The sequence below is a fragment of the Triturus cristatus genome, chromosome 10 (genome assembly GCF_964204655.1).
Source record: "Triturus cristatus chromosome 10, aTriCri1.1, whole genome shotgun sequence".
Lineage (NCBI taxonomy): Eukaryota > Metazoa > Chordata > Amphibia > Caudata > Salamandridae > Triturus > Triturus cristatus.
The window spans coordinates 41006953-41034047 of NC_140593.1; the positions used below are offsets into that span (position 1 = coordinate 41006953).

Consider the following 27095-nt stretch of genomic DNA (forward strand, 5'->3'; position numbering starts at 1 on the left):
ACATGCGTAGTACAAAGATTCTGTTGGTGATGAACCAACTGCTAGCATTTACCCTTTCTTTGTTATATTTTAATGGAACAAATATTTTGGCAAATGTTGCCATTTTAAAAAAAAAATTATGTATCGACTTACACTTGTTACCCTGAGAAAATCTTAATGGAATTGGAAAGCCTTCCTCTCCATATAATAATAAAACAGCCCGGGGAATGGGTTTTAAGGGGCCTCTTGCAGGTTTTATGATGGGAGCTGCAAGCCGCCCGCTCCTTAGTAATAAAACAGCCACAGGGGATGGGAGTTCCGGGGGGACTCTAGAAGGCTTGGGGAGGGGTGGTGTCAAACCTCTCCCCGAATAATGAAATGCCCAAAGGGGGTGGGGTTTATTACTTTGCTAACTGGAGGAATCTGCATGAAACTTTCCAAATATACATGTTATAATCCTCAGCTTCTTCCTGACAAGTTAAGGGTTGATCCGTCAAGCAAGGGATGAGATGATGGATTCCCAAACAAGCATTTGCAATGCAATAGGTCTCGCATTTATACGAGTTTGAGCTATTGGCATTGTAAATGACAGTGGCTTGTATTTATGTTTTAAAAAAAACAAACAAATAAAAAGCATTGTCATTTACAATACCAATAGCTCAAACTCGTATAAATGCGAGACCTATTGCATTGCAAATGCTTGTTTGCTCTAGTAGCCTTTGCACTTTGGTCTATGTTTACAAGCCTTCCTTGCTGCAAACCATATTACGCATGTTGCACTTTTGACCTATGTGGGTTAAGGCCTTGTTAGCCTCACCACTCTGTATTTATTGGCCTTTGTTTGTATTCCCTTTTGTCGCTCTAATTTTAAGTTGGTTACATTACATCTTCTACTGGGACTAGGCTTTGCATTGGACTGTGTCCATCCTTTTTTTACTCCCAGCAGACATGGGGAAGCGTGGCTGTGTACTCCAAAAAAAACGTTTCGGTACCAATTTGGCCCCACTCCCCCAAACTTCTATTGACAGGATGCTCCAGAGAGCCATTGGGGTAGTATCGACAGAAATCAAGCTAACAGAAAGGCGGCTTTCTTTGACTCCCGATCTTTTCCCCAAACCCACAGAAACACCTACCTCAGTACAAACTAGTTTAGAATTGACTCCTAGTGCATGAATATCCTTATCCGGCCATAGCAGGTCTATGCCATCACCTCCACAAACTTCCCCAGTAAAACCAAAAACTCCTAAAAGGTAGAACAAACACCATCATATCCAAAGTTGCGAGACAGAAAACGGGAAAAGGGAAAGGCCCAATTAAACCCAGCTCAGAAATAAGCACTAGTAAGGGCGATCCAGTTAGACCGGGACGAATAGCTGAATCCCCTTCCAACTCCTATAAAAACCCTGACTGCCCCTTGTGGGTGAGGAGTCTGGTAGTGGAACTAGAGGTGCAGATGAGAGCCATCGTTAAAGAAAAACTAGCGCTCCATCTAGGGAATCGAACCAGTGGCCAGTTATCTGCCCTGTGCGCACTAAACAACCCTTTGGCCAATACACTGTCGGCCCCAGCAGAGAAAAAAGATAGCAGTACACCGACGGATAGTATAGAGCAAACTTTATTACCTAGAGGTGTATCCCTTTCTAGCCCACTAGGTGCACCTTCTATGAATGCTGATAAAACCGGGGCTCGCAACACCAACATCAACACCAATAACTATATTGCGAGCTCCCACCTGACTTGAACCAGGAGGACTATCCAGAAACGTACCTGTACACACTGTCCAGACGGCAGAGAGGGCAGCGCCCATTCTAGTACCTAGTGAGGGCCCTGGCCTGGACTCTCCAACCTTGCCAATAATTAATCTACCACCAGCCTCACTCCCTTATGTTATAGTTTTGACTGGTGTACCCGAAATAAAACCAGGACGGGAAGAGACACAGTTGGAACTAAGAAACAAGTGCCTCTTTTGGCTCACCAGACAAGGCCAATTCCCCTATGATAGGGCGGTGAGATATTACTGGTCCGAAGAGTGAGTTGGGTTGGTAAGAACTCAAAGACAACCAATGGCAATTGTATATTCATCAACTTTAGTAATTCCCGGACAGTCCAATGTTTGGCTCACCAGTTTCCCAGTTTCCATGCACCACCCACAGGGATACAATTCCACACACTGGACTTTTTTTTATGCCTGTAAATACCCATCATCATGGACCCCAGGCACCATAGTTCCAACCCACTGGTTCCACCCCCTCTCTACATCTGGCCCACCAGCAGCATTTGGATTACCAGTCCTGGGCACTCCTGGTGCACGTTACTAGGGTCTGACAGGTAAACCAAACCAGCCAATCATGGAATCACTAATCCATACATCAATTTACTATAGGGTGCACTTGCACTGTGGCACTGGATAGCAGTGGCACAGTGCTCAAAGCATCTAACACCATCAAAAACACATGAGGCAACAGCAAAAAAATGGAAGACCCATGCCAAGATGCCAGGTCTAACACTACACAGCTTGAATCCTGTGATCTTAGGAGGTGACATGACCCTAGCACACTGGAAGTTTGTAGAAAAAAACGTTGTCAAGTCTAAAAGCTTGATGGAGCAAGCTACAGATCCACGTTGGGAAACAGAGAAAGAAAGGAACTGACTCCAGTTGTCACTGATATAGTGACCCCGACATCACATATATGATAGACGGACCAGACGCAGAGCTGCACAACACCAACTACCGGAGCACAAGGGAGTTGCTATGAAAATCTTCTGGATCCAGTCTGGTGCCTGGAGAAATTCCCATGGTGAGGAATGTGTGGTTCTTAGTCCATCAGAACTTTTCTATTTTGAACTTCACATGGATTTTCCCTTAGCAAACTTTGGTCCCACAGGGTTTTCCCATTGCAGAATTTGGTACTACCAAACTTCAAAAATCACTGGATGAAGTTCAACAAATTTAAATGGCATGGCAGACTTTATCATTTAATGCCTTTAAGAACGCAGAATCTTTCATTGTCATGCCTTCTGAACATGTCAGTGCTCATGTATGCCTAAGCATGTATTGATGTTTTCCATGACTGAATTACAATATTGCTTTTACATTAAACTGAAGTGCACATTAACCTTAGTAAGTCAATAAAGTTATATGTATTTCTGAGACCTTTACCGGTCAGTTCAGCCAAAAGTCTGGGCATAGTGATAAGCAACGATCGGTCTATGAAGGCTCAGATCGGCGGTCTCTGCTGGGTTTTTTCAACTGCGGAGAATAAAGATTAGCAGATTTTTGTCCAGGGAAGCCCTGACCCTAGTTATCCTGGCATTGGTCATCTCCAGATTGGACAATGCCAATTCACTTTATGTAGGCATCCCGGCTTACCAACTCAGACGCCTCCAGCTGGTCCAGAACCAAGCTGCCAGACTGATTTTTCACCAACCTAAATGGCATCACGTTAGGCTACTGATGAAAAGCCTTCATTGGTTCCCAGTGGTCAAGCGGTGTGTATTTAAGCTGGGATGCACTATTTTCAAAGTTCTACACGGCAACAGTCCAGCCTTCATCTCCTAAGATTCTACGCTATGACCCCTCTCGTAACCTGCGATCCTCCCATCTGAATCTGTTGGTCATTCCCACTTTTAAACGCAAGAAACATGGAGGTTCCAGATTCATGGCTTTAGCCCCTCAGTTCTGGAACTCGCTCCCCGTGGAGATGAGGTCCATTACCTCCTTTGCACTATTCAGGAAACAGCTGAAGACCTGGTTGTTCTCCCAGGCGTATGATAACTAGGCTACTTTCCCACCGCTGCTACCTTACTCACTACCCCACTGCCAAGAAACAGTCCGGTGAACGTGCGCTTAACAAATGTTTTTAACATAACATTGATGCCATTTTATTCAGGGCTGTACACCTGTAGGTATTTCTGCACTGTGTAGTAAGTGATATCTCTTTCAGGATTGGAATAATAAAGCGTGAATTACATTATGGACTGAAGTCAGTGCTTTATTTTTATTTTAGTTTCTCTTCTTCAAGGACTTCTCACATTAAGAGAACATCAAGTGCACCGGTTTGTGGTGCTGTGCGGCTCCGCACAGGCACCGCTTTACTCTGGAAATAACATATAAAGTCTGTATAGATGCTACTCAAGCGTGTTGATGTCAGTTGCTTTCGATCCCCAATAGCAAATTGGTTATGACCAGTGTGCAGATTCCTAGACTTTGGATTCTATCCATTAATAAGATCCCATCAAGAATGTGGAGGACCAGTGAGTAATCTGTGGCTAGATCTCATCTACCTGAAAGAGCGTTGCTGAAGGTAAGTAACTTGTTCTTCTGACAGACTTCTAGCTGCAGTGTTATCACCTTTTGAATAGATACCAAAGCAGTGTCCATTTGGAGGTGGGCTGTGGATTCACTCAAACCAGAAAATCCTCCAGGACCGATTGGGGAAAATGACCTCTCAGCGAACCTGACCATCCAGACAATAGAGCTTCGCGAACAAATGAAGGGATGCCCATGTAGCCACCTGGCAAATATCTAGGACAGGGACTCTTTACCTGAGCGCTAGTGCCGTCTTCAGGGCTTCTCTCCACCCCTCTCTGTTTGCACTCTGGTGCCATCACTGGCTGCATTTCCATCCGATCATCAGGGCCTTCCTTTTTAGATAAAATCAAAGATCATACAGATCAGAGATCCCCTCTCAGAGTTCAAGTGCTAAGCAGGGTTTTAAAAAATAACTAGAGGAATGACCCCCTCATAAATAATGCTGCAGGGATTGCGATATGTGCTGGGTATCCGCTTGTGGAATTGTGAGGCTCAAGCTGTGTAGTAACGTATGTGGACTTGGAAATAGAATGTTCTGTGGCAGGACTCAGGGAAAAATCTTATTGCACTCGCCCCCTCTACATTTTAACACGCCTTGTGGTTGAAATATGAAGCGGTTAGGGTACTAACCTTGAAAGAGGAATGGTTACTTTCAACGCTTCTGTCAGAAAGATCTTCATTCTTTTACCAATTCGTTCTGCACACTGAAAGCTGGAAGTCCGACTTCTCGGTCAATTGAAGACTTCTCCAGCAATTGGTGGCCATTTGTGACTGCTCCTCGATCCCTCCATCAGGCGCTTGCTTTTACTAATAAGACTAGCTGCACCCAAGGCATCATCTGCTGAATCACAGTGAAGCTGCTAGGCAGAGGAAGCTGGCATTGTGCATTCCTTGGCCCTCCGGCCTTTAATCACCCGCTGTTTTCTCCACCCAAGTTACGGAGATGCTAAGAAAGTACAGCTCTGACTGCTTTCTACACGGATCCGGTTAATGAAGCATTTCAAGGGAAGCGAGGAGAACCTCAACGCCATCTGTGTACAGGGCTGCTCTTCCTACGTTTACCAATGTAGAAACTACAATCAGTTACTTTTCGGTAATAAGGTAATCACCTCCTACCATTAACAGGAGAAATATTATGAATCGCAATTTTCTTTTTAAGTGTCGTTTTATTGTAGCAAGTTCCTGAATCGGCATCAACAGGTTTGTTACACCTTAAGAACAAAGTTAGGCAGCTATGTGTCGCTTCTCTCCTGAGGTCCTTGAAGGCACCAGTAATCTACAGTCATTACCTCTAAAGGAGCTCTTGTGCCAATATTCTTACACAAAACTACATGCACTCAGGCTCTGGGCCTCGCCCTCCAGAACACACACAGTAGTACTGCCACTTGTTTCTTGCAAGTGAGTACTAGACACATAAGATACACAAACGGTGATTTAATGGTGTCAAACTGGACTAATCACTGCTATGGCCAATTGCCAACGTGCCCAGTCACACTCCCAGATTGACACCGTAGGCTGGGTAAGTGAGTTTATGTTACAAGAGAGGACCCTCATTGTGCGGGTCCGATAGGTGGTTTTACACAATAACAGCAGTATATTGAACTCAAATCTCATAGTACATATGTGCACTAGCTGGATTGGGGGCTCATGGAAACCAGCAGAGTTGTTTCTTAAAGCCGCCATGCACAGCTCACGCGAGTGTCTCCTTCATTCCACCATCTGTCCTTTGTGAGGTACCTTACAAGCACTGGCGTGTTTGGCTCGGGCATTTGGGTAGGCTCTGCAAAATGTTCGAAACACCTCCACTAGCAAAGGACAAGTTATCCAACTCAGATGCGTCCTGTACCCCAGTGTGTCTCTGGAACATCTATGGTAATGGCATTTCATCAGTGACCTCCTCCACTCCTTCAATCCAGAGCTGCCAGTTCTTGCAGAAGCTGTTCTTTCTCCCTCTGAAGCTCCTGCAAGCGCAGGTTGTTCTGTTCCAGTCTGTCCTCCAGCCACTGCAGGAGCGGGCCACTAATGGCAGACATCTGACTGCACAAATTCTTGGTGAAGACTGCAAGACAAAGAACAGGTTATACATCACAATAAACAGCACATGGATACAGGGTAGGTTACATAACCATAAAACATTAGCTTGAAACTATAAAATCGAACATAAAATTAGCTTATGCAATGCACATTCTGCTTTCGTGGATCTGACATGTCCGCGTGGCTTCCCATGTCAGTACCTAGACTTGTACCCTGGAGTGCTCAACGAGATCTTTCAAGCGCTGTGCATAGTTACAATGGGTTATTGTGCTCCATTGGGTCATTCGAAAAGCCAGGTTTAGAGGTCTTCCTGAATTGGTGCAGCGTCTGGCTTCGTTGGAGGTGAAGGATGTGAGGTAGGAGAAGGACCTTCCACCAGCTCTCTTCCTGTAGAAGCGTGGGGCGATGGCTAGGGAGAGGGCGGCTCAGCAGAGGTTTCTCTTGGGGGCATGGAAGGAAAGGCGGTTGTTGAGGTATTGTGGTCCGATGTTGTGGAGGGCCTTGTAGGCATGCGTGATCAGCTTGAAAGTTATTCTTTCGACAAGGAGCCAGTGGAGGTCGAGATGTTGGTTGATGTGGTTGTGCCATGGGATATCTAGGATTAGTCAGGCTGTGGCGTTCTGGATGGTCTGGAGTTTGCAGAGGAGTTTTTTGTTGATTCCAGCGTAGAGGGCGTTGCCGTAGTCCAGTCTGCTGGTGATGAGGGCGTAAGTGACTGTTTTCCTGAAGTCGGAAGGTATCCATATGAATGTTTTTCGTAGTATGTGGAGGGTGTTATAGCATGTAGAGGACACAGCGTTGATCTGAACATTCATAGCGAGCGTTGAGTCCAGTATGATGCAGAGGTTGCGTGCATGGTCTGTCAGGGTGGGTGGGTTTCCGAGGGCGTGGGGGGGGGGCACACAGTGAAGAGGGTGGGCCTGAGAGAGGATCCTTGGGGTACTCCGCATCTGATCTCTGTCGGTTCAGAGGAAGGGCGGGAGTCGTATTCTCCGTTTATGCCCGTGAGTAATGAGCGTATCCAGTCTAGGGCCTTTCCTTGGGTGCCGGCGTCGTGGAGTCAGGTGGCTAGTGTGCGGTCTGAGACTGTGTTGAAGGCTGCTGATAGGTCCAGGAGGATGATGGCGGTCGTCTGGCCTTGGTCAAGGAGGACGCAGATGTCGTCTGTGGCGGTGAGGAGGGCAGTCTTGGTGCTGTGGTTGTTGCGGAATCCGGATTGGGAAGTGTCTAGGATGTTGTTGGCTTCGATGGAGTATGTTAGCTGGGTGCTGACTGCCTTTTTAATGACCTTGGCTGTGAAAGGTGGCAGCGAGATGGGCCTGAAGTTCTTTAGGTCCATCGGGTCTGCAGAGGTTTTTTTTAGGAGAGTTTTAACTTCGGCGAGCTACCAGTTGTCAGAAATGTGGCAGTCTCGAGGGAGCAACTGACGGTTCGAACTAGCTTGGGTGCGATGGCTGTGGCAGCCCTGTGGAAGATGTGTGGCGCGCAGGGGTCTGAAGGTGCTCCAGAGTGGATTCTCTTCATGGTCTTTAAGGTATCTTCTGTCATGAGCAAGGTCCATGTAAGTGGGGTCTATGGGGTGGCGTCACTGAAGATGGGGGTTGTGGCTATGCAGAGATCTTGGTCATCGAAGTTGTCGTACAGCGTCTTGATCTTGAGGTGAAAAAAGGAGCGGAGTCTGTTGCAGAGGTCTTGGGAGGAAGGGTCTGTTGTTTCACTGTTTTGTTTGGCAAATTCCTGTATGATGGAGAAGAGTTCCTTTGAGTTGTGGGCGTTGGAGAGGATTCTGTCTTGGAGGAAGTTCTTCTTTGTGGCTTCGATGAGTTAGTGGTAGGCCATGGTGGCTGTTTTGTAGGTGGTGCGTGTTTCTGGAGTTTTGCTGTTTCTCCACGTCTTTTCCAGTCATCAGCAGGAGCGCTTGGAGTGCCTTGGTGAACCAGTTTGCATTCTTGTTGCGTGCTCTTGTAGTCTTTTTGAGGGGGAGAGCATGTTGGCGCAATTGGCGATCCATTGGTGGAGGTTGCTTGCCGCGGTGTTGGCGTCTGTCAAAGTTGGGGGTGGAGTGCAGGTGAGGGCGGAGGTGAGGTGTTCTTCTGAGACTGTGTGTGGACAGCATGCGTGCTTGTGAGTGGTGGGCTTTCTAAAAGAGAAATGTATGCAGTGGTGGTCAGTCCAGAGCAGTTCCACTGAGTGGCTGAAGAAGGTGCTGTTTCCTCCTGCGAAGTCCTGCTGTGTGACTGAGCTGGAGACAAGTTGCTTCAGTCCTGTTTTGGTGAGGTTCTCTAGGAGGGTGGTTGTGTTGAGGCCGTCGTGGTTGTCTAGGTGGACGTTTACGTCTCCGAGTAGTATGCAGTCTGTGGAGACGAGGATGTGGGGTGCGATGAGGCCGGTGATGACGTTGGTGAACGTGCTCGGGGGCCAGACAGTCTATCGACTAGGATTCAGCGAGGCGTCGTTCTGGGATTGGTCTGGATCTGGAAGTGGATGTGTTCCATGGGGGGGGGGGCGAGACGTTGTCCAAGTCGGTGGTTGTCGTGCGGACGGAGCTTTTGTGGATGATGGCGAGGCCTCCTCCTAGGCGGGTGGGCGGTCTTTTCTCAGGATCTTGTATCCATCAGGGATGGCGGTTGCGATGTCGGGTGCGGAGTTGGCATTGGTCTGGGTCTCTGTGAGGAAGGCGACGTGAGGCGCGATTGTTGAGGTCCTAGATTTCTATGGCGTGTCTGTGCAGGGAGCGCGCGATGAGGATGATGCAGTTCAGTGGTTTGTGTGCGCTGGAGTCCGATGGGCTGGTCCTGCTGCTGGGGTCCGGAGGTGGGTGAAGGTGCGGCAGCAGTGTCGCAGGAGATTAGGCCTTGGGTGTTGCTCGGCTTCCAGAACTGGCAGTTTTTGTTGCGTCCAGGGTGGAGAGCGTGGAGGGTGCTAGGGTCCCTTGCACTGGTCGCAGTCGGGTCGCTGACAGGCACAGATGGGCTTGGCTTTGGCACACCTATGGCACGGCCCCAAAGCAGCTGCCATTAAGTAGGGGTCAGGGGGGTGGCGATCAGCTGGGAGGCGGGAGCGACACACAGAGGCCAACAGGGGCACACAGGGGCAAAAGGGAAGAAGAGAACAGAGGACACAGAACAGAGCGGAACAGCAGAAGAGCAGTGTAATCTTCCACTAGACCACCAGGGATGAGGCGCAGGCAGGAGCCTGCGGGTGGAGGAGGGCCTCGAACACCTACCTGGCAAGGAGCTCAAGGGCAGTTTCTCAAAGGTGGAGCTGCGCGGGGGGAGTGCAGTGACACTGACCAGGAAGGTCAGAGGTCTTGTTCTTATTATCGTGCAGCGGGCACCATTAAGTAGGGGTCAGGGGGGGAGGGGAAGAGTGATCAGCTGGGAGCGACACGCTGGAGAGGGAGTGGCCACGGGGGCAGCAGCGGCAGAGAGCGCAGGAAGAGGGAGCAAAAGAGAAAAAAGTTGCAAAGGAGAAAGAAAAGAGGCAAAAGAGAACATAGGACACAGAACAGAGTGGAGTAGCAGAAGATCAGGGTGCTTTTCCACTAGACCACCAGGGATGAGGTGCAGGCAGGAGCCTGCGGGTGGAGGAGGGCTTCAAACATGTACCTGGCAAAGAGCTCAAGGGCAGTCCCTCAACGGTGGAGCTGTGCTCGGGTGGACAGCAGTGACAATGACCAGGAAGGTCAGAGGTCTTGCTCATGATAACTTTATGATGGCCTCAGCTGATGGACAGTATAAATTTGCATTTAGGCAGAAATGTGCAAAGGTGAGATTGCTGGATCTCTTCTTAATGTACGGTAAATGGGTTGGTCAGTGGCCTGGCCATATTTGCAAGCCAAACCTCAAGGACATTGTAATTTGTGGTATAGTTAACTTTTTCCAGACCTAATCTCAATGTGATCTTTGATTTATTGTTACGTTTTCCAAAAATGATCGTTTTGGTTTTGATGACCGTGGCCACCATCTTATGGTGATCATTGTATATTTGGACCTCGCTGTAGGCCTATTTTGGTTTGATCTAAAATCACCAGATTAGCAGCATATTGTAGGATAGGGATTTTAAACTGGCCTTTTCTTGGCGGAAATGCTTTTGCTCTGTTTATTGCCTTACCCAGGGTTCCTATACACAGGTTGAACAATATGGGGGTGAAGTTGTACACTTGGTGGATGCCCCTAGTAGAATAGATCATTACAGGGACTTAATCGCTGTCTCCCAATTTGATCTGTACCCTTGTATCTGTGTATAATACCACGATTGCTTTCAATAGTACTTGTGGGATACCCTAGTTGGTCAGTTTCCTCCATAGTATATGCAAACCACTCCATGAAAAGCCACAGAATAGTGCACAGACCAAGCATCTGCTGATGGCTGTAGCCGGCAAATGGGGCCAAATATGGCAGTGCAATTATGTTGTCTATAGTGGCAGACCTCTGCTTGAACCCAGTTTGGGAAAAAGGTATTAACATTTCCTTTTCTGCCCATTGCTCTAGTGGTCTTAATACAACTGCTGTCAAAAAAGGAGGGGTTTAGCCCAAAGGATTAGAGGGTAGGTAGGGCTAGTTATACTATATAAGAAAAAAATGTACCTATGCCTCTGGTGACTTCAACACTTATTCGTATGAAGTAAGATAAACGAAAATTAATACGTTTATCCAAGCAATGATTTATGCCTTTTATTTATTTTATTTGTTAAATTAATATCTTTGATCACAAAAAGAACACATAATAAACTACACGAAATACCACATTGATATTTACACAATGAAAGTGAACGTGAAAAATGTGTTTTGACATGCAATTATAAATAAACTCATAATAGTCAAACATTGAAACCATCAAATGCAATGTCACAAAAAACAATCATTATATAAACAATACGAAATGCAAAGTTGTCAAACAAATGGATAGATTGGACAACTAACACCCTTATATTTGGAATCAATCAAATCCCGAACATATCAGGGACACAAGGGAGTATATTTGTGATATTTAACCAAGAAGTTAGATTCCTTTGTCTGCCTTGTAATATTTAACCAAGGAGTTGAATTCCTTTATCTGCCGACGCGTTTCGAGTGCCGGTTAAATCAATTGCCGCACTCTCATCAGGGCTGGATTAATCTTTCTCACGAACAGACTGATTGTGACAAAAAAGGGAGGGATGAAAAAAAGAATTTGAATTTTTATTAAAAAAAGGCGCTTCCCAAAGCCCTAATTGTTTTTCTATCTGTACAAGTTGGTGGTCACATACCTGCATTATGCCGGTTAAATATCACAAATATACTCCCTTGTGTCCCTGATATGTAGGGGATTTGATTGATTCCAAATATAAGGGTGTTAGTTGTCCAATCTATCAATTTGTTTGACAACTTTGCATTTCGTATTGTTTATATAAGGATTGTTTTTTGTGACATTGCATTTGATGGATTCAATGTTTGACTATTATGAGTTTATTTATAATTGTATGTCAAAACACATTTTTCACGTTGTTCACTTTCATTGTGTAAATATCAATGTGGTATTTCGTGTAGTTTATTATGTGTTCTTTTTGTGATCAAAGATATTAATTTAAAAAATAAAATAAATAAAAGGCATAAATCATTGCTTGGATAAACGTATTCATTTTCGTTTATCTTACTTCATACGAATAAGTGTTGAAGTCACCAGAGGCATAGGTACATTTTTTTCTTACTTAATACAACTGCGGCATATGCTTTTGCTTCCATATCTAATACAGCTAGCAGCCTATAATTAGCTAAATCTCCTGTAATCCCTTTTTTAGGTCTCGCCTACACAGCACGCATGGGCTGCATAGGAGGGCCTTTAGCCGTCGCTCTGCTCATTTTCAAGCACACACTCGTGCTTGTGGCGGCATCCACCTTGCGGGAGCGAGCAGCGGCGCGCATGCTAATTTGCCACTGCTCGCTCCCGCAAGGCGGATGCCGCCACAAGCACGAGTGTGCTTGAAAACAAGCTGCTGCCTGTGCCCTTCTGAACTGCTCGTCTTTCACGCTCGTGCTTGTTTACATTGAGCGGTGCTCGTCATCACTCCTGGTTAATCTCTCCACTGCCTCTGTAGCCGTCTCTCTCTGCCTCACTTACACTTCTGTATCTCCTCTGTGCCCCTCAATGCCATGGCCCTCCCTCTGCCTCTCTCTCCTCACCCCAGCCTCCACTCCTCTTCCCCCTTTCCATTTCCTCTTTCCTTCCCCTTCCCCTCCCTCTCCTTTCTTCCCTGTTCTCATCTTCATCTCCCCCATGCTTACTCCTTTCCCAGATGTCTCTCCATTGCTGTGCCTTCCACCGCTCATGCCTCCCCCCCTCATTTCTCCCCCTGTTGCACTCTCGGGCTCCCTCATCATACCTCTCTCCCTTTCTATACTCTGACTCCCTCTCCTGCTTCTCTCTCTTGGTTCGCTCTTGGGCTCCCTGTCCGTGGTTCTCTCCCCTGATACACTGTCTCCCTCTCCATGCTTCTGTCCCCTGCTGCACTCTCATGCTCCCAGTCTGTGCTTCTCACCCTTGCTTCACTCTTGGGCTCCCTCTCCGTGCTGCTCCCCCTTGCTGCGCTCTCCGCTCCCTCTCCGTGCCTCTCTTCCTAACAGCACTCTCGGGCTCCTTCTCTGCCTAACTGCACTCTCGGGCTCGAACTCCATGCCTCTCTCCCTAACTGCACTTTCGGGCTCCCTCTCTGTGCTTCTCTTCCCTTGCTTCTCTCCGTCTCCCTCTCTGTGCTTCTCTCAACTGCTGCACTCTCTGGCTCCCTCTCCGTGCTTTTCTCCCCTGCTGCACTTTTGGGCTCCCTCTCCGTGCTTTTCTCCCCTGCTGCACTCTTGGGCTCCCTCTCCATGCTTCTCTCACCTGCTGCACTCTTGGGCTCCCTCTCCATGCTTCTCTGTGCAGTTGCACTCTCGGGCTCCCTCTCTGTGCTTTTCACCCCTGCTTCACTCTCGGGCTCCGTCTCCGTTCCTCTCTCCCTTGCTCCACTCACTGCTCCCTCTCCGTGCTTCTCTTCCCTGCTGCACTCTCGTGCTCCCTCTCCATGCTTCTCACCCTTGTTTCAGTCTTGGGCCCCCTCTCCGTGCTTCTCTCCCTTGACATTCCCCTCAAATTGCCTTCCTCCACTTCCTCCCTTTTCGTCTCCCCCTGCTTGCCTCTTTTCACCCTCTTCTCTGCCTCTCCTTTCCACACTCTTCCCTCCCTCTCTGTCCACACTTTTCTCTGCCTCTCCTCTCTCTCCTCTGTACCACGTCCCCCTCTCATCCAGGTTCTCGACCCCTGAAATCTCTTCTACCTCTCCCTTCCATCTGTTTATTCTCTGCCTCTGCTTCCTGATTCCCTCTCTCCTCCCTCCCTGTCCTCTTGTGCAGTCCCTTCATGTCCAGCTTTCTCTTCCTGAAAGCATCCATCACCATTTCAAATCGCGACAGCGGCGATTCTGAACCTCCCACTAACTTTGCCGCACATTTGGGTGTTGACCTTTTTATTTTAATATAGAAGTATTTGGTTTGTTTTATGTCTAGTGTAAGCCAAGGCCTTCTACTAAACCTTTTTGGTTCAAGCGTAAGCCAAGACGGTTTTTCACAGGGCACAAGTCCGAAACAAGCATTTGCAATGCAATAGGTCTCGCATTTACGCAAGTTTGAGCTGTTCACATTACAACAATGCCTTTTATTTTTGTTTTCGTTTTTAAAACTTAAATAAAAGGCATTGTCATTTACAATGCCAATAGCTTAAACTTGCGTATATGCGAGACCTATTGCATTGCAAATGCTTGTTATGTATAGGATTTAAAAGGGCTCCTCGCCATGACTGAGGAACTTGCTCACAAACAGAAAGTGGCCTGATACACTGGTGTTTGATGTTCAGCTCATAAGTTAGTGTTTGCCTTAAATAAACAGCCTCGCAGGCCATTAGGCCCGGGAGAACTATCTTATCTGCTCTGGGGCATTTGAATATAACCCCATGCTTTATCTACAGCTTGCAGTTGTTCTTAGTGATATCTCCAATGGCTGGTTCTTCCAATGTATATATCATTTTTATATGTGCCACCCAGACATACAGAAAGTAAACAAGCACTGTGCCTTTGTGCCACCAGTCTTCTTTGCAATCCACAGGGCACTAATGTAGCAGTTTAAAATGAAGTTCGAATAAAGAATTAGAATCTTAATGGAGGCTCAGAACGCAATCAGACTCTTGTCGTTTCCTGGGATGGCGAGGGAGTTGTTCATGAATTCACTGAAGATTACTATTGTGGAGGATCAGGATTACAAGCACGTAAGTTCATCGCTGTAGCTTCACTGATGTTCATGAACATCCACAGCTCAAGCATGAAACACTGAACAAAAGATGGGAGAGGAGGTGGACAGCCAAAGGGTCACCGCTATCAAGCCAAAGAGCTACGTCACTGGTGCTTGCCAGAGATCATCTCTTCTGGGTATTCAGTCCAGGAAGTAATGCAGTACAAATACGACTGATCGGGTTATAGCCCGCAGATTTTAATCAAGAACGTCTCTCAAGAGGGTTGCAGTACGGGAAACAATGCAGGATAAAGTCCAACAGAATATGGACTATTTACATTTTGTCAAGTATTTACTGCCAAGATCATAAATTAAACAAAATGATGAGATTGCCAAATGCAATGCCCTATCAAGAGCATGCACAGAATTTTGTGCTGGGAAGAACGTATTGTTAAAATAAAACAAAATAGGTCGTGTTGGGGAAAAAAAATAAAAATAAAATAAAGGTCGAATGATATTCCATGAGCTACACAAAATTGTGAGATGGCCTTAGGAAGAAAATATTTATGGGTTGTTAAAACAAAGTTTCTCTAACCGAAAATTATTGAAGGTTCATGAGATCACAAAGCCTAGATCTCACCCTATGTGCAAATGGATGTCAACTCAGAAGCCGAGTGCCTGAGAATTATACTGCAAGCTGAATGTATGAATAGGCTCAAATGGAGGACCTTTTTATTATTTATTTATTTATTTTTTAAAAAAGAGGTCTATATAGCACAAACTAGACCCGAGAAATCGGGTACCAGAGCGCTTTACATGAGCACGAGTTTTGTTACAGAAGGACACATTCATTTTTGTTAGGCACAGTCTCCCTGTGCCTGACAAAAATGAATGTAATATGCCCAAAATCACAGGATGTTGAGCGTCGTTGCCAAGACTCGAACCCGGGTCCCCAGCTTCGAGGTCGACATTTCTAGCCGCTGATAAGATAATGTTAAACTTAGATGGGGCAGCTGTTTTTCGGATTTGAAGATTATCTTTCCTAAGACCTTCCAAAACTACTCAATCACTTGTAAAGGCAGGGGTTTGTAGAAGGGCCAGTGCAGAGAGTGTGCTAATGGCCAAACAAACCTTTACAGAATAAAACTGTAGATCAGATTTTGCCAAGTGCGTACTGAAGGGAAGCATTGTTTCTTCCTAGGACGTCATAAGGTTGATTGACTTCTACACACAAGATACTACACCTCTCCACACGAGAGCTTATGCAGACCCTGGCAAAGTGCTTAGGATCCTAACTGCACAGAGCGGAAAAAGTAACTAAACTCACCTGCCAAACGACTGCCACATCGCAGTGCAGCATCTCAGGGGGCTTGAAGCAGAAGGAAAATTAGAGGCTGCTTTCTCAATATGATGTCTAAAAATATAATGGTCAATCTTAAAAACAGTGCCTTACATCAGCTAGGAAGAAAGCAGAAGAGAGACAAAGTAACAAAGAAGATCTCTCGTGAGGCATTCCAGGATCTCGCACAATCGAGAAACAGGTCGGGCTCTAATGGACTTGGCCAAGGCCCTCTTAGACAGTGCTGTAGGACGTCTGCACCAGGTGAAGGGTTGTACCGAGCAGCATATTCATCTACTGACCACAAGGTACTCAAGCAATAAAGGACAGATTGTTACCAGACCGGATGGTGAAAAGTGCAGTCAACACATGATCAGACGAGACTCAGCCGGACTCCTCAAGGGTGTTGTGATTTCCCAAACCACGCACTCTTTGGAACCAGCAAAGTAGAGAATAGCACAGACAGCCACCAAAGCAGACCAATACAAAACACTTCCTGCAACGCGAGTGGTATTGGAAGAAGAACGCAGGGCACTACTGCTTCAATTTAGTAATATCAGCGTTCCAATATCTGTAGTTTGGTTTTATTACTTTAAACTGATGAGTGGAGGAAACAAAATGCAAACAAGAAGTAGGACAATGAACTTGTCACAGCAGGGACATTACAGCGAGGGCCCTTGCAGATCAGCAGTAAAACAGACAAGCAACTCCATAGTCTATCTAATTCTAGAGGATTGGTTAGGGGTAGATTGAAAGACGAGGAGGAGGCTTCTCCAGTGCTATTTACACGCATCATAAAGGTAAAGACAGATCTTTCTGCAGAGCGATGTTGAGACATTTACAAAGCTGAACAGGGCGGAACCTTCAAAGTGCACATACGACCTACACGCTCCATTCTATTCAAGAACTGCGCTGAAATATCAGAATTTCAAAGGATTACGAGCTTCCTACATTTCTTATTACCGCCTTCGGATTTTCAGTTTAGAGGGTGAAAGGCAACCACAGTCAACCTCCTGGGTTGTTTGGAGGTCCTGTGGAATCAGTCTCATATGTCTTACACGTCTGCCCAGTTTTACGTTAGAAACTGTTGAAAGCTTTGCTTTGCAGTTCGGAAAAACATACTAGTGCAAGTGACACGTTGTTTAGCAGAACAGATGTGCAGCTCATCTGTATGGTATACATTCATAGATTTTTTGCTACAGCTAAAGTAATGGAATCCGAGAACACAACACTTTTGTGATCCGAATAAGTATTAAAAGCCAGAAACATTGCTCAGATTATAAACCTTTAACAAAGGGTTGGACTGAATGGGGCCAGCGCGCTCGACAAATATCTGGTTTTAATTTTCTGGTTGAAGTCAGACCTGATCCCTGTTTTTGCTCGCATTTTCCATCAACACTGTGCATAATTTGCTTTTACGAATATATGCGAAAGGGCAGAAAAATGACACCAAAGTACATGGAATGCACAGCCTGCATTTAGCGCTACATTTTAAGGCTGACCAAAATAAATGGGAGGACTCACAAAAAACCACAAGGGCAACAAACAGCAGCCACTCATGTTCTCTTTGTTGTATGTTGTTCCCGCGCGCTGAATGTTTGCTGTGAACGGCTCGTAGTTGCAGAATAGATCAGGAGGGAGAGCAGGAATTATATTTTTTTCGGACAACATTTGATATGCAATGAGTTGATGGGCTGGATATTCCCTGTGTAATCTAATGTTCTGCAAACGACAAATGGTCAATAACGCGTTGTAAATGAACCTACACTCAGGTTTATACGCTACGCTCAGAGCAGTAAAAGAAGTCATGGAATGCGGCGCCATGAACTGTTCCCTCTACGTGAAGGAACCACATGGGTGGAACTGACACAGGTCAGTATACGCAGAATCTTCCTTCAACAGCCGCCCTCTCCCTGTAGGTGTATTCTTACCTGAGCCATTGTGAATCTTCGTGACGGAGTCCAAGTGCGTGAGGCTGCAAGGCAAAAGAGAAATGATGTGCTCTTAGGTTGTGTGGCAGGCCTGTTCAGGAGGATACTTAGCAAACATAGAACAGACTCAGACCGATCAATCCATCCGTACTGTAAACAAGCCATCGATCGGCCCTTCGGCACTCCTGCCAACAAAGAAGCATTTTACAGCACAGTCCCAGCCATAAGATGCCATGCCCCCAAGAATTTACTACATTCTCTCTCTCTCTCTCTCTCTCTCATGAAAACACAAGAATTCCAACATCGCATCAGACCTCCAGCCTGGGGCAAAGTCTTCTTAACTAATCTTCCCAAACAGGCTAGGTATTTAAAATCTGCACCTCTCCACCCCCAATAGAATATGCATTTCCAGTCTAGGCCCAGACGCCTATGGGCAAGGTATTTCAATTATTAACAGTCACCTACAATAGGGAAGGCTTTCAAAGACCACATGAAGACCACCTAAGTTTCCATGGGCAATGCCTGCAACTGTTCCCATATCTCTTACCACATCACAGGGCTATTTCACTTACGAAACAAAAATTCCCATCTTCTCTTTAATGATCCATACTCATGACCTCAAGACAGATGTCCATGATCACAACTCCCTTCCGACACAGTCTTCTGTAAAAGTCCCCTTCGCCCACACAACAGACATTGGCAAATCAGTCCTGCCCCTGATTAGAGCCAAATGCAGAGATTTTCTCCTCCCCAATACGTGGTATTCAGATCGTCGTCCATCCTTCGTGGACATTCTGCAGCACACCAAGGGAACCCGTTCCCCTAGCAAGTGTGCCCAGCCCATGACCCTGTCTTGTACCGAAAACCCACAAAACTCAGGACAGGCCATCTCAGTGAAAGCACAGCTCAATAGGTTTCTTCAAGTACTGGTCCCCCAGTTATGATTCTCCCACTCTCTGTAAAACTTTGTATTCCCGCATACCACGCAGCCCCTTAGTCAGATGATAGAAGATTCAGCTCCAAAAGACCTTCATCAGACTGCTGTGGACAGCAAAGGGTGCCCTTTTTGGTGCAAAGAGACATGTTTAGGTTTAGAATTACTCAAGAAACCATTTTTCTGTCACTTTTGACTACAGAAGCAGTACGATTAATGGGTGTGCGCTATAGGAACCTTTCGCTAAAAACTCCTCACTTTTAACTTGCAACTTTCAGGCACACATTCAACTGCCCCAAAACCTATCTTGTCCCTTAAAATTATTTTCCCATGTGTGGCATGAATGTATGAATTTACAACGCTGTTTTTACATCACAACATCCTGAACAATGAATGTTTTTACAACGCATGCCATCACAATGCATTTTTAGAAACATTTACAACGCATTCCATTACAACACATACCATAACAACGCATACCATTACAACGCATATTATTTTTAGGGCAACAGTAGGGTAAGTGTAGGGTAAGTGTAGGGTAAGTGTCGGGTAAGTGTCGGATAGTGAAGGGGTAAAAATTACTATTCCCACTCCAGTGAGTGCAACAGTAGGGAAAGCGTTGGATAGCGTAGGGGTACAAATTACTATTCCCACTCCAGAGAGTGCAACAGTAGGGTAAGTGGTGGATAGTGTAGGGGTAGAAATTACTATTCCCATTACTTACCTTATAATGAGTTGTAGTGACATGCGATGTAGTGACATGCAATGTAAAGAATGTTGCGTTGTAATGACTGCGTTGTAAAGGTAGGGCGTTGTAATGACTGTGTAAAGGTGGTTTTCCATGCGTGGCACAAGCTTGCTCCTCCTACCTATGGATCCTCCGGTAGGCATCCTGCTCTTCCTGGCACAGGATCTTGGGCAGCTCCACAGCAGACTCCAGGCACACCTTCCCAATGGTGTCATGAGGCACAACATGAATGGGGACTTCAATGCGCTCATATCTGTGGAAGAAGGCAAAGACGTCCCTATTTGCAGTCACCAAAAGGAGCACGTACAGAGCTTTTACACATCCACAATGTCGATTTAGCAGAACAGGCATCTATCTGCCTCACTCTTTACAAACTACAACACTCTCTCGCCAGAAGGAAGATCCAAAACTATTTTATTAAAAAACATGCTCACCCTTATAATTATTTATTTAGAAACATCATTACAATGTAAAAGAAATAATGAGCACAAAAGGGTTTTATAGCTCATGAATTCTATAATGTAGGCAAAGGGTCATCCCAAAGCACCTTGCATTAACCAAATCCTAAACTGATCTTAAGGCATGCCTCCAACCCCCTTCTCAGCACAGAAGGGCAGGTGATGACGACTAATGGGTGACATACCAGTGCGGAGAACTACTTTTGCAGTCAAGCAACCTTTTCTTCCGCACATGTTACTCATTTACAGTCATTCAAAGTAGACACGTGAGCAGTGCGAGAAATCAAGTGCGGTTATATAGGAAAACTGCATACCTATAAGGACACATCTGGGGGCCCTGGACCTCTAACAAGTTAGGTTGTGCACCTCAAACTACTCAATAATGCCCACAGAAGTGAATCTAGTAACCTGTAGTGGCGCCACACCGCTGAGCCAACAGTATTTTATTAATAAGAAGCAGCAAGGGTTACAAATAAAGGTATGCTGACTGAGTACAGACAGGGGAATTGGATTCCAGACAGTATCTCTGCACCCAAGTATGGCTATCCTAAGTTATTCATCCTAGAATGAGGAATAACATGAAGACTTGGTTTTACTGGCAATGAACTGCTTGCATATCCCCGTGCCAGCAAAATAATGGGCTTTTTGCAATGCCATTTACCACCTGCTTTAAGGAGGTGGCAGAGGAGGGGGTTCAGTGCAGGTCACAGAGCTGTGTATAGAGGGTCAAGAAGATGACTGAGAAGAGGGGAGGCAGTGGCCTAGCTGAGGGGAGCGTGCCATGCTCCCATGTGAAACTGCCAGTGTGAGGTGGGGGCCATGCTGTTCAGCAGACGCTGGCTGCTCCCAGTGAAGCAGTGTGTCAGTGTTACGGCATCTGGGATTAGCTGATGGGGTAAAATAAAGTCCTGTTATTACAGCTGCAAGAACACTGAGCGACTCCAGATCGGCCAGAGTCAAATCCTCTGGGTGACTCATTATGAGGAGTAAGTGGGATGCATGATCAGTTATGTGAGTGTGTGGTGATTTTTTCAGACAGGGTCAAAGCAAAACAGAGGGCTAAGAAGACTGGACTTTAATGTGTGTGCTTCACCAATGTGATTAGATGTTTGTGCAGGAATTTTTTTATAAAAGATTATACATTTATTTTTGTAAAATAGTGTTGTCTACACCTCTGGTTGACTTAATTCTCTGTTCTTCCAGTTTCTGCAAACCTTGATTTATGCCGTGTCTCTGTGTTTTAGTTATCTTGAAGTCCTGAGTTTAGTGCGACTGCCCCAGCTGGGGTATTAGTATCACTCATCGTGAAACAGGCTATCCAGCAATTCGAAAAGAACACTGGACTTGTGACACATTTGATGGTTAACTCGGAAACCAGTTTCACTGAACTTTTTATGCAATATGCTGAAACCAGCTTCTGCCAAAATCAGATCTCTTGTCTTTTAAGGATACTACCACCCTTCCATCTCAGCACAAAAAATAAGCTAAGAAAAGAAGAATAGCAGAAAGAGTGACCAGTTACCCTCTAAATTACAAGCTACCACTAGGCAAAACTTTGATATATTCATTTGTTGACCTGAGCTAGTGGAAACCCAACCGGCTACTTTTGTTCCTGGCAATGGGAAGACACTCCACTGAAGAGCGAATCGAGCTATTTGCAGACAACATACTATTCTACTTGGAAAACACCACCTCACAGGGCTACGATGGATGAATGATATGAGGAAGCATCCAGTAAATAAAGGTGAATTTCTACTGATCCCACTCAAAGGAGACGCTGCAGTCACGCAATGGTCTTTTTTCATACAATAAGGAGACTGATCTTCAGATACTTGGGCACACATTTCCAGCTGCTGTCGCCCAGGTGGAATGGGCATGCAACTCTACTGGAGGTTCCTCTTTCGCTAAGAAATAGCAGATTTTGATGCAAAGAACGACCCATTGAGAGATGGTTCATTTTTGCACGGCCCGACCTTTCTCGGCGCCCACGTAGCCAACAAAGAGCTGGTCATCCAACCGGAATGGTTCTGTGCAATCCAGATAGAAGGAAATCGCATGTTTTGGATCCAGACGCTGGAGCCTCTCCTCCTTTTTAGAAGGATGCGGGGGTGGGAAGAAGGTGGGCAAAGTGATGGTCTGTCCAATGTGGAAAGAGGTAACCACTTTGGGAAGGAAAGAAGGCCTAGTGCGAAGGACAACTTTGGCCGGATGAACAGCCAGAAAAGAGGTTTGGAAGAAAGAGCCTGAAGCTCACTCACCTTGCGAGCAGTGGTGATGGCAAACAGAAAGGTAGTTCAAGTGTCAGAAGTCTGAGAGCACAGTTATGTAGCGGCTTGAAAGGTGCGCGCATAAGATAGGTCAGAACCAGGTTCAAGTCCCACTATGGCATAACGAAAGGAATGGGAGAAAACAAGTGAGTAATGCCCTTAAGGAAGCGATTTACAATAGGGGACTTGAAAAGAGAAGGATGGTCAGGAAGCCAAAGGAAGGCCGAAATGGGCGAAAGATAGCCTTTTATAGTGCCCAGAGCAGAGCCATGCTGGTCCAAAGAAAGAATGAAGAGAACCTCTGAAAGAGGGGCAGAAAGAGGATCCACAGCCTTTGCTGCCCACCATGCCACAAATTTGTTCCACCTACAGGCATATTCCGTTTTGGTGGAGGGACGTCTGGCTGCCAAGATATCGTCACAGACTTCGGGAGGAAGGTCGAAAGCGGTCAACTGTCGCCACTCAATCTCCACACAAGGAGGTGGAGGCTGGACAGGTTTGGGTGAAGGACCTTCCCCTGCTGCTGCGACAGAAGAGCCTCCCGAAGGGGCAGTCTGATCCGAGGATCGATGGCCATGTGTAAGAGCTCGGGATACCAGACTCTTCGAGCCCAATCAAGAGTCACAAGAATGACTTGGGCCCGGTCGTGCTTGACCTTCTTCAGCACTCTGGGTAGAAGTGGTATAGGCGGAAAGGCGTATAGAAAATCCCAACTCCACTCGCGACGAAAAGCGTAGCAAAGCGAGTGCCGCCTTGGAAATTCCAACACAAAGAACTGCTGACATTGCGCGTTCTCTTCAGTGGCGAATAGATCTAACCAAGGCTCTCGACACCGCTGAAAGGAAAGGAGAGACCTTGCACCACCTCTGAATGAAGACGCCATTCGTGATCCATCATGCACCGGCGGCTGAGTTTGTCCGCCCTGGCGTTCAGAGAACTTGCCAGGTGTTGAACCACCAGGGACATACCCAGCCACTTCCAGAGACGAAGTGCCTCCTGACATACGGTCCACAACCCCACCCCCCCCTGCTTCAGTATCACATGGTGGTGGCGTTGTCCGTGAACACCTGCACTACTCTCCTTTTCAAAGAAGGAAGGAATGCCTTCAGTGCAAGACTGGTCGCCCGAAGCTCTAGTAGGTTGATGTGGAGCCCGCAATCCGCCAGAGACCAGAGGCCTCTAATCTCCGCCTCTCCCATGTGGCCGCCCCACCCCAGAAGTGATGCATCTGTCACCACTGTGAACTCTGGCTGGGGTAGTTAGAAGGCCCTGCCGTTGACCCAATCCTGGTTCATTAGCCACCACTGCAATTGATGTGCAGTGCCCTCGGAGAACTGGACGCAATCAAAAAGATTCCCCTGATGCTGTGCCCACTGGAACTTCAGGTCCCACTGCAGAGCCCGCATATGCCACCTGGCATAGTCAACCAGCAGGATGCAGGAGGCCATGAGGCCCAGTAGCCTCAGGGTCATTATGACCAAAACCCGGGATAGAGGCTGAAAGATCGGAATCATAGCCCGAATATCCCCGACTCACTGCTCAGGAGGATTAGCCCAAAACTGTGTTGTGTCCAGAACCGCTCCAATGAGAAGGAGCTTCTGAGAGGGAATCAGGTATGACTTTGATGAAGAACCCCAGCGAATGCAGGAGGTCGGCCATAGTCTGGAGGTGGGAGACGACAGCTTGGGGCAAGCCCGCCTTCAACAGCTAGTCATCGAGATAGGGGGAAGACTGGAACCCCTGATCTGCGCAGATGAGCTGCGACCACCGCCATCGCCCTCGTGAACACCCGAGGGGCCCTGGTAAGGCTAGACGGGAGCACAGTAAACTGAAAGTGCTCGTGGACCATCGTGAACCGCAGGTAACGCCGATGGGCCTGCAGGACAGGGATGTGAAAATAAGCGTCCTGCAAGCCCAACGCTACCATCCAGTCTCCAGGGTCGAGGGCAGACAGGACCTGAGCCAGTATCAACATTTTGAACTTCTACTACCGGAGGAAGCAGTTGACATTCCTGAGATCCAAGATAGGACGCAGGCCTTTGTCCTTCTTGGGCACCAGAAAGTAGTGGGAATAACAACCACGACCTACTTCTGGGGTAGGAACATGCTCAATGGCTCCCTTGGCCAAGAAAGACGTAACTTCCTGTTGGAGAAGGGCCAGGTGATCATCCGACATGCAATAAAATTGAGGTGGCATGGATGGAGGGTTAGACTCGAATGAGATGGAACAGCCCCTTCCGACTATCTGCAAAACCCACCTGTCCGACGTGATGTTGAGCCAGTGGGGGAGGTAATGGCAAATCCTGCCGCCCACTGGCGATTGGTGGCCCTGAAAGGTCAAACTAGGAAGGCTTGGAGGCTGCACCGGAGGGGTTGCTGGTTGACTGGCCCGCCGGCTTCCAGACCCACGACGGTGGGTCCCACGTCCCCAGCAGCGCAGAGGCTGAACAGCCTGTGCAGGCCTGTGGCTCTGGGTGAAACTTGGCAGGGCACCCCTTCAGTAGCCACGAAAGGGGCGAAAAGCAGACTGCGCGGAGCGAGAGGTAGAAGCGAGGCCCAAGGATCTGGCCGTAGGCCCTGGAGGCCTTAAAGCCCTTGAGCGTGTGGTCTGCTTTGTCACCGAACAGGCGACGGCCAAAGGGCATGTCCAAAAGTGTAGCTTGGACAACACTCGAAAAGCCAGTGGACCTCAGCCAAGCGCAGCGTCTAAGGGCTACTGACGTGGAAATCGTCCTGCCTAGTCAGTCGGCGGTGTCCAGCCCACATCGGATGGCTAACTTTGCTGCGTCTATCCCCTCGGCCCCTGCACGGAAGAACATGGCCCAGGCCTTCTCTGGGCACTGTGGTAGAACCTGCGCGAGTGTGTCCCACACAGAGTGGGAGTAACGTCCCAAAAAACATGCAGTGTTCACCGACAGCAGTCCTAAGCTGGAGGAAGAAAATATTTGCTTCCCAAGATAGCACAGCTTCTTGGATTCCCTATCGGGTGGTGCGGTAGTGAAGACGCCCTTGGAAATGGAGGCTTGGACCACCAAGCTCCCACGGGTGGGTTGTTGAGAGAGGAAAATAGGGTCGCCCGGGGCCGGGCTGTGGCATCGGGCAATCATCCTGTCCACAGGAGCCCCGGTGTTGGGCTTGGACCATGTGCCCAAAAGCATGTCCGTAAGGGCCTCATTTAACAGCAGCAGGTGCTCCGAAGAGGCTGCTGCTGGTTGAAGCACCTCTGTCTGGAGGTTAGTCCTAACCTCCACCATAGGAAGTTCGAGGGTTAAGGCCTCGGCCACCCTACGCAACACCACTGCGTATGACGCACCCTCCTCCGTAGCCACGGTGAGGGGAGAAAGCATGCCAAGGTCTGGAGAAGTGTCCAGACCACTGGTCTCACCCAACTCCTCTCTCCAGTCCGGTTCTTCCAACGTGTCTGCCAGAGGGTCCACAGGCACCTCCCAGTCCTTACCCTCCTCTGGTAGCCACTCAGGGCAGGAGGGACACCAGGGGTACAAAAGTACCAGTCGGCGCTGGTCCCGACGTCGGTCTGAGTCCACATTGAGTGGGAGGCCGGGGTCGGCTAGGGACACAAACGGAGTCGTGGGGGCGGAGCTGTCGCCAATGGATTCGGCATCGGAGGATGTGCAACGAGGTCGACCTGCGCCGATCCGGATCCAGGTCTGGATCCCTGCGGCACCAAATTTTCCGGCATCGAAGGTCTAGAGCCCCCAGCCGACTCTTTAGGGTCGAAAGCGTGCCGGCGGAATCAGGCTGCTCAGAATTAGAATGGAGGGCTTCCTAAAAACTACAAAGTTGGGCAGGGGTCGCCATGGCTCCCAGAAAGAGAGGGAGGCTTGGGGTTGACAGATCAGGCTCCGAGGGCAGAGGCAGGCGACTACCACCTGCATCGCGTTGGCCGACTGACGGGAAGAACGCGAAGAGCGACGGTGCTTCTTCGCCTTCTTTTTGTGCTTTGACTTACCCAAAGAAGAAAACTTCGACGAGGAGTGGTGGTGATGGGTCTGCGACCGGTCCCTCAACCTTCCTCTCGACCGGGACCTCTAGCGGCACGGAGCAGACTGCCGGGCCTCCAGAAGCTTTTCGGGACTGCTCCCGCAAAGACTTTGTGGCCATGGCCCGGCAGTCGGAGCACAACTTTGGGTCGTGGTTGCGCTCCAGGCACCAGAGGCACACAAGATGGGGGTCCAGCACCGACATCAGCTTGTGACAGGAGTCACAAGACTTGAAGCCGGTCCGTCGAGATGACATCCCTGTGCACCAGGAGTCTTAACGACTCAAAAAGAAGTCGACAAAAAGTCGCAAAAATAGAGTCAAAAAGTGACTCAAGGTACCACTCTCTCCAGATCTGCGCTGGCTCGCATGGAAAAAGAAGGAAATGACATTAGCGCGCAGGGGCGTCGTCTAAGTAGATACCGCAACATCATTCTGGCGACCACGACTGGGGAGTCGACCGACGCCACCTACCGACGCGCAGGGGTACAGCTGAAGAAAAATTCTCCAGATCCAGTATGACGCCTGGGGGTAATTCTAAGGTGAGGAATCCATAACTAATTGTCTCTTTCAGATCATAAAAGTGGGTTACAGATATATTTAACAGATCTTGGTTGGATGTTAACCATGTGGGTGATCCCTAGAGTATAATTTTAAAGATGCATTGGCACCTTTTGCTGCAGGCGGAGGACTACAACATGTAACCGTTAATGTAACTTAAAAAGTCTGTCATGTTTGCTAGGCACATCCTCTGTCTACTAATTTAGCCTAGAATGGTAAACTCGGATTTTCTTCACAAAGGTTGGCAAGTGTGGGTGCTGGTCAGGTAAGTGTTTGAAACAAGACTTCCGGAA

The 27095-nt window shown here is 47.6% G+C and overlaps 1 protein-coding gene across 1 annotated transcript in view; it reads right to left on the bottom strand.

Moving 5' to 3' along the window:
• Window positions 1-5447: 5447 nt before the first annotated feature.
• The window catches only part of BRCC3 (BRCA1/BRCA2-containing complex subunit 3), a 79853-nt gene continuing 58205 nt past the window's right edge, over window positions 5448-27095 (bottom strand). Inside the window, exons 6-8 of the mRNA XM_085630342.1 lie at window positions 19639-19770; window positions 17836-17879; window positions 5448-6350 (exon numbers count right to left, since the gene is read on the bottom strand). Coding sequence (XP_085486468.1) covers window positions 6199-6350; window positions 17836-17879; window positions 19639-19770 — 328 coding nt within the window. The 3' untranslated portion in view covers window positions 5448-6198. The remainder of the gene's footprint in view (window positions 6351-17835; window positions 17880-19638; window positions 19771-27095) is intronic.